Source organism: Gymnoscopelus braueri (genome assembly GCF_963280865.1).
Source record: "Gymnoscopelus braueri genome assembly, chromosome: 15".
NCBI classification, from domain to species: domain Eukaryota; kingdom Metazoa; phylum Chordata; class Actinopteri; order Myctophiformes; family Myctophidae; genus Gymnoscopelus; species Gymnoscopelus braueri.
This window is the reverse complement of record NC_137620.1, coordinates 51,440,459-51,447,958: the sequence shown is the minus strand read 5'-3', so window position 1 is coordinate 51,447,958 and position 7,500 is coordinate 51,440,459. Positions and strand designations below refer to the sequence as shown.

Below are 7,500 nucleotides of genomic sequence, written 5' to 3'. Positions count from 1 at the left end.
TAAAACAAACATACCTGGTCTTATTCTAAATCTAGTACAGTATATGTTCATTAAAACAAACATACCTGGTCTTATTTTAAATCTAGTACAGTATATGTTCATTAAAACAAACATACCTGATCTTATTTTAAATCTAGTACAGTATATGTTCATTAAAACAAACATACCTGATCTTATTTTAAATCTAGTACAGTATATGTTCATTAAAACAAACATACCTGGTCTTATTTTAAATCTAGTACAGTATATGTTCATTAAAACAAACATACCTGGTCTTATTCTAAATCTAGTACAGTATATGTTCACAAGTAAGACGCGCGAACGTGGGAAGCGAACGCAGCCCTATTTTTTTTTTTCTTTTTTAAATTGTTATGTTGTGTATTTACGGACTTGTAATCTGTGTTATTTCACCGTGATGGGGAGAGCGTAGAGAGAAAGTCACGTGACTGCCTCCGCTTCGTATTGAAGTTAATGGGGGGGGGATATGGTTCTCCTATGCACGGGTTTCGGAGTTCCTAGTCATCTATGCACGGAATTGCCGTTTGTCCGTGCTATTTCACCGTGTTTGGGGGGCGAGCGGGTTGGTTTCATAGTAAGCTCCACTCTGAGATCTGTCAGCAGCCAATGAGAGCGTGAGTCACATGGGGGCGCGGCTGCACACAGGCTGCACACACACAGAGACACACACAACCCGAGCACGGTTTCATAGTAAGCGCCACTTGGGCGGAGGCGCCTCCTTCCGCGTTCGCAATTAAGGGTTAGGTTTAGGAACATGTTGTAGAACATGTTGTAGAACATGTCATGTTGTAGAACATGTTGTAGAACATGTTGTAGAACATGTCATGTTGTAGAACATGTTGTAGAACATGTTGTCGTTAGGGTACAGACATACCCGGTCGTATTTCTCTCGTAGTTTCTGAGCTTTCTCCTCGTAGGGTAGTTTGTCAGACTGGGTCAGCTTGCTCCACATTTCTCCCAGTTTCTTAGCACAGTCTCCTATGGACAGACCTGGATACACACACATTATACACACATTACACATTATAAAGACACACACTGTAAACACACACACATTATAAAAAGGGGTTATAATGGTGCAAAAAAAAGAAAAGGAAAAAAAACTATTACCCTCAACGGCCCCTCAAACCCTCAAACGGGCGACAATGACCAAGAATCAATAGAAAACGGGCCAAAGTGGTCGTTTAAGATGTTTTGTCCATTATCTCTGAATCTAATCTGTTCAGTTCAAAGCTTGTTGGATGTGTGACTTTGAGGACATTAAGCTCATAATGACACCTTTTTGGGCCTAAAGGTATAGTCATTGTTTAGTCTAAAGGTATAGTCATTGTTTAGTCTAAAGGTATAGTCATTGTTTAGTCTAAAGGTATAGTCATTGTTTAGTCTAAAGGTATAGTCATTGTTTAGTCTAAAGGTATAGTCATTGTTTAGTCTAAAGGTATAGTCATTGTTTAGTCCCCCCAGGAAAGCGCGGAGAAAAGGTCTAGATTCCACGGAGAGCGATTCTTGATTCCGCGGCTTATCGTTAATATTCCGCGGGCATTAAAAAACAACCTGAAATGACCAGTTATCAAGCAAAAATAGATTCAGTTTTAATAATCAAGTAAATTCCATAATGAAATAGATACAATTAATTGTTATACCATTCTAAAACACTAAAATACCGTGGAACATGGTAATTGAGTCAATGTTACTGGTTATAAATAGAGGTGGTCCGATCAGGCCGATAGCAATCACCGATCCAATCTTTTTTTTTGTAGAAATACAAGACAATATGTCTCAAAACACTGGCTTACAGTTATACGGTTACAGTTATACGGTTAAAATTATTGCCGACTAAAGAAATATGAAATATGAAATATGAAATATGAAATATGAAAGAAATATGAAATATGAAATATGAAATACTGACAATGCCTCTGAACATTGGCTTGCAGTTATTGCACATTGCCAAATACAATAATAATATTAGGCTTGTCATTCAGGATGGGAAATAATAAAGTTGTCCTTTTGAGGAGAAGTAGAACTTAGAAGTCACACTTGAAGTTGAACATGAGGGAGAGGGTCCCTCTACAGGGAATGACTTGATATCTAGGCTCCACGTAGGCTGGTAAACCCTCCCTCCAGAAATCTCATTTGTATTTTATTTCAGGAGTGAGTCTGGCCTGCAGACCTATATGAGCAATTTGGCTGGAGCTGGGCGGGAGTAATGTAGCTTTGATGTCCAATTAAGCCACTTTAGGCTGCAGTGATTATCACCAGGAGTAATTGGTTTGTCTTTGATGTTAATGAGCAGCTTGTATGAAAGGTGTATTGATTAATGACGTGTGAACCACTCGATCTCGATCCACCTGATTGGCCTACCCCCGCTGTCAATCACAAAACAATGAGCGAGGACGCTGATTGGCTCGGTTATTTGGTAATGCACTAGAAACGCCCATACAAGCCTTCATGCCAGACTCACTCCTGGAATCAAATGGAAATGAGATTTCCGGAGTGAGGGTTTACCAGGCTAGGCTGCACGACAGACACAAGAATCACAGCTGCCATTAATTAGTGCTGTTCAGTGTTGATCAACGAGCCATCGTTAACTTGCTTTGAAGTTTAGCTGTAGTTCTGCATAGCACTCTCTCTCTCCGTGCCTGTGTGTGTGAGAGGAGGGGGAGGAGGGGGAGGAGGGGGAGGAGCCTGTGTGTGTGAGAGGAGGGGGAGGATGGGGGAGGAGGGGGGATTTAGCAGCAGCTCTCACTGCCCTGAGACAGAGAGAGAATACTTCTCCATACGGCGGTGTTTTACCGAGATTTTTCTGTTTTCTGCACTATGCCTTGTAATCCGCAGACGGCTTTGAAATCCACGGATGGCCTTCAAATCTGCGGTAATTTCCGCAATCGCGGAATCGCATTTTCCTGGGGGGAATAATTGTTCTGTCCGGGGCTTAATTTTCAAGCCCGTTGAGAACTCTAGTACACATTACACACATAGGCTCTTATGGACAGACCTGGGTACACACACATTATACAAACACACACCACCTGGGTACTGCTGCTTGACGCTGGGGCGATACTCAGCGCAGAACACGAAGAACGCAGACCTGTACACACACACACACACACACACACACACACACACACACACACACACACACACACACACACACACACACACACACACACACACACACACACACACACACACACACACACACACACACACACACACACACACACACACACACACACACACACACACACACACAGAGGTAGTTGTGTGAGTGATAATATTGTCTTATGGAAGTTATGCAGACATTAAAGGAGTAGTTCACGCAAAATAATAACTTATTTTCTATCGATTAACCCCATGAAGCCTGTGTGTTTCCTGAGAGGTTAAGACAAGAGTTACTGAAGGATTAGTGTCTCGTAGTCAGACAACTATGACACAACCTCTGAATGTTATATAGTCTGGAACTACACCTCCTGAATGTTATATAGAGTCTGAACTACACCTCCTGAATGTTAAATAGAGTCTAGAACTACACCTCCTGAATGTTATATAGAGTCTAGAACTACACCTCCTGAATGTTATATAGTCTAGAACTACACCTCCTGAATGTTATATAGTCTAGAACTACACCTCCTGAATGTTATATAGAGTCTAGAACTACACCTCCTGCATGTTATATAGAGTCTGAACTACACCTCCTGAATGTTATATAGAGTCTGAACTACACCTCCTGAATGTTATATAGTCTAGAACTACACCTCCTGAATGTTATATAGAGTCTAGAACTACACCTCCTGAATGTTATATAGAGTCTAGAACTACACCTCCTGCATGTTATAGAGTCTGAACTACACCTCCTGAATGTCATATAGTCTGGAACTACACCTCCTGAATGTTATATATAGTCTAATAGTAATATTCTATAGTTTAGAATAGAGTCTAGAACAGGGGTGATTCACTATATTTACACACTCACTCCAGAGGAACACATTGCATATACTGTCTGTCCGTATTTTAACTTTTTTAGCTTAATGACTAGTATTAACATTCTATTGTCTTTTTTATGTCCAATGCATTTGTGTTTAAGTTCATAAAGAACATAAGTATAACTAAATGCATTTCAAATTAAATGAAAAATGTACTTTTCAGGATTCCAATTAAAACATATTAAAAACAGCAGATCTACAAACAGCAGATCTACAAGCTCACAACGCCTCACACTTTTTGAGCTTGCCATTTTTTGTGTGACATAGAATGGTGAAGAACGGCATTAATTTACGAAAAAAGTTATAATACAGAAATAAAGGTGTTTCCCTGACAGTATGCAACGTGTTCCTCTGTAGTGACTGTGTCCTCTACATCATCACAGTTACATCACCTCTGATTTATAGTGTCTATATTATATATATATATGGTTCTATAGTGTGTAGGTAATAGTGTATCTTACGGGGGTCTCTTGGGAGCGTTGGGGTCTTTCCTCTTCCTTCCTCTCTTCCCGAAGCCTTTAGGAGGAACGTACTCCTTCATCTCTCTGTTGTAGCGAACCTTGTCTGCTTTGGCCATGTCCTCAAAGCACTTCTTATCACTGGGAGTAAGACCCTATAAATGTACATATTATATACATCAATAACATGTCCTGGGAGTAAGACCCTATAAATGTACATATTATATACATTAATAACATGTCCTGGGAGTAAGACCCTATGAGGAAAAACATAGAAAATGTTTAATTGCGCGTTAAGTAGCGTGAGGGATCAAAGCAGAGGTTTGCCATGTTAAAAAAAGCAGATCTACAAGCGGTCAAAGCAGAGGTTTGTCATATTGGATTTGAAAAGCTGTGATGACCAACCTCAAGAGAACCTTGACATGATTTTGGATCATGTTTTTTTTTAACAGCAAAGCCTGATATATTCAACCATTCAAACTGCCTTTAGGGTCTTCACTTTAACATATATTATATATAACATATATATATATATTATATTTAACATATACGATATATTCAACACTTCAAACTGCCTCGGCATGCCTTCACTTTTAACTAACTAACATAACTAACCATCATATTCGCCACTATATATGCCTATGAATTAAATACCAAGGCCCTCATTGGAAACAAGTCCGCAAGGACTTTTATGAACGGACCTGTTAGACAAAGTATTTTAAATGTAACTGTGCTGTTTTACATTTTTTTGCCTAATAAAATATTCAATCAATCAATCAAATATGTCCTCCATATTAAACTAACTCATGAGTTGATTTTACATGAGGTGTATAACAAGTCAAAACTAGAAAAAGTGCTCCTCGGAGCACAGGTCTCCGCCAGGTCAGGTAGGTTATTGTAGCCTCCTGGTGCACTATAACAGGCCAATGTGAAAAGGGTGCCATTTCTTCTTAGGCCTTGCACGGCAATCGGACACTGCATTCATGATTTGAAGCATTTTGTTAAAAAGAATCGTTAATTGTTTTGCTAAATAAGACCTGCTGGTGGCGCTATAACAGGCCAATGTTAAAAGGATGGCATTTGTTCCTCAACAGTGTGAATGTGTGTGCAAAGTTTGACCGCAAATCGGACACTGCGTTCATGATTTGCAGCATTTTGTTCAAAACAAGCCACTACTTTAGATGTGAATCTTAGCCAATCAGGATGGGACATGAAAAATGAAACAGATCTGTCTTGATCACATGACTATAGAGATCATGTGTACCGATTCGTGTGACATTTGGATAAAATCGGAAGGAGTAATATAAAGAAATATGTTTTACATCAGTCGGCCTCTTGGTGGCGCTATAAAAGGCAGATGTGAAAAATGCAGCGCAAATGTGTTTCCTTGACCACTAGGGAGTGCGCATACCAAGTTTTACACAGATCGGTGCAGTTATAAGTAAAAACACGAATCGGCCTGTTATAGCGCCACCATGAGGCTGATTAGAACATTTTCAAGTGGCATTTCTTCCTCTGCCTAGTGGGAATGTGCGTGCAAAGTTTCACGGAAATGTCATGCTGTGTGCATAATTTGAGGCATTTTGTTCAAAACGGAGCAGTCCTGCAAACTTTGGAAGACATTTTTAGCCAATCAGGATGGAATATGAAAAATCTGAAAGACCAGTTTTGTTTAATGACTATAGAGATACTGTGTACCGATTTGCGTGATGTTTGGACAAAATCTGTAGGAGTACTGTGAAAAAATTTGTTTTGCAAAAAGCGGCCTCCTGGTGGCGCTATAACAGGCCCATGTGAAAAAAATGGGGCAGAGGTTCTGAATTGGCATCCAGGGAGTTTGTGTGCACAGTTTCGCTGCGATCAAGCCAACGGTGCGGGAGATTAGCTGTTCACAGACGGACGGACGCACACGGACGGACGGACACACACGGACGGACGGACAGGGGGTAAAACATACTCTCTCGCCATGCCTTTCGGCCTGGCGGAGACAATAAATACATGTATTCATTAAACTAGAATTTAGCCACAGTATATGTCTGCTCACAGTATCTTCTGATTTATGGAGTGATACAAATAGATATTCAATATTCCCTCTTATAAACCTTTGAGTCCAACATGTCTGCACAATGAAAGAAGAAAGTTCAATCTGGCTTCAGTTTGGTTCTGGAGAAATATGCAAATCAGGGCATATTTGCCGACATAATGCCCAATTTGCATATTTAAACATACAATTACAGAAAACTTCTAATACAATAAATAATTGTCTTCAGGCAAGTCATCAACTGAGGATGTTTCATTGTGTTGTCTATTCATTATTTGTTTTATCCTATTGACCCATACAGTAGGTTCAACCTTCATGCATGTCACACAGAAAACACCAATGGGTTTGATCCTGTGGATTATGGAAGTCTCCACAAATCTACATATATAATATTATTATATAGAGACTCTATATGAACATATATATGTGTAAATGTGTGTATGTATATATATATATATATATATATATATATATATATATATATATATATATATATATATATATATATATATATATATATATATATATGTGTGTGTGTGTATATATATGTGGATAGGACTATATGAACAAACTTGTTATATCAACAAAACGCATGCCGTTCTGTTTTGTGTGAAACTGGCCTCCTGCTGTATGTATATGGAAGGTGAAAATAACATGTGTGATAAATATGAAAAAGCTACTCCTATGGAAGTTTTTTTACTTATTTACTTATAAAGACCCTATAAACAATGTATGGTTTTGCCCACTCATTTGATCATGAAATCCTGTCTGGCTCATGGACTATATTAGCAGACTTATGTGTTGTGTACAGAGACATTATATTTACCGTAATTTCCGGACTATAAGCCGCTACTTTTCCCCATGCTTTGAACCCTGGCTAATCTATGGGTTTTTACAACTAACGGCCACTAGGGGACCTTCTAAATCTATGGATTTCACACCTGCGGCTTATAGTCCAGTGCGGCTTGTATATGCACACATATCCCCTGAATGCACA

General features: G+C 39.2%; 1 protein-coding gene across 3 annotated transcripts in view; it reads right to left on the bottom strand.

The window, feature by feature from the left end:
• LOC308101959 (high mobility group protein B2-like) overlaps window positions 1–7,500 on the bottom strand; it is a 21,014-nt gene that overhangs the window by 3,137 nt on the left and 10,377 nt on the right. For 2 of the 3 annotated variants that reach the window (XR_013934590.1, XM_080451513.1), the window contains exons 3-5: window positions 4,466–4,617; window positions 3,048–3,109; window positions 893–1,008 (exon numbers count right to left, since the gene is read on the bottom strand). Coding sequence is in view for 2 of the 3 variants with exons in the window: in XM_080451513.1 (XP_080307639.1) it covers window positions 893–1,008; window positions 3,048–3,109; window positions 4,466–4,617 (330 nt within the window). In the remaining variant the exon portion in view is untranslated. The remainder of the gene's footprint in view (window positions 1–892; window positions 1,009–3,047; window positions 3,110–4,465; window positions 4,618–7,500) is intronic. The other variant, XM_080451514.1, reaches the window with a different exon arrangement.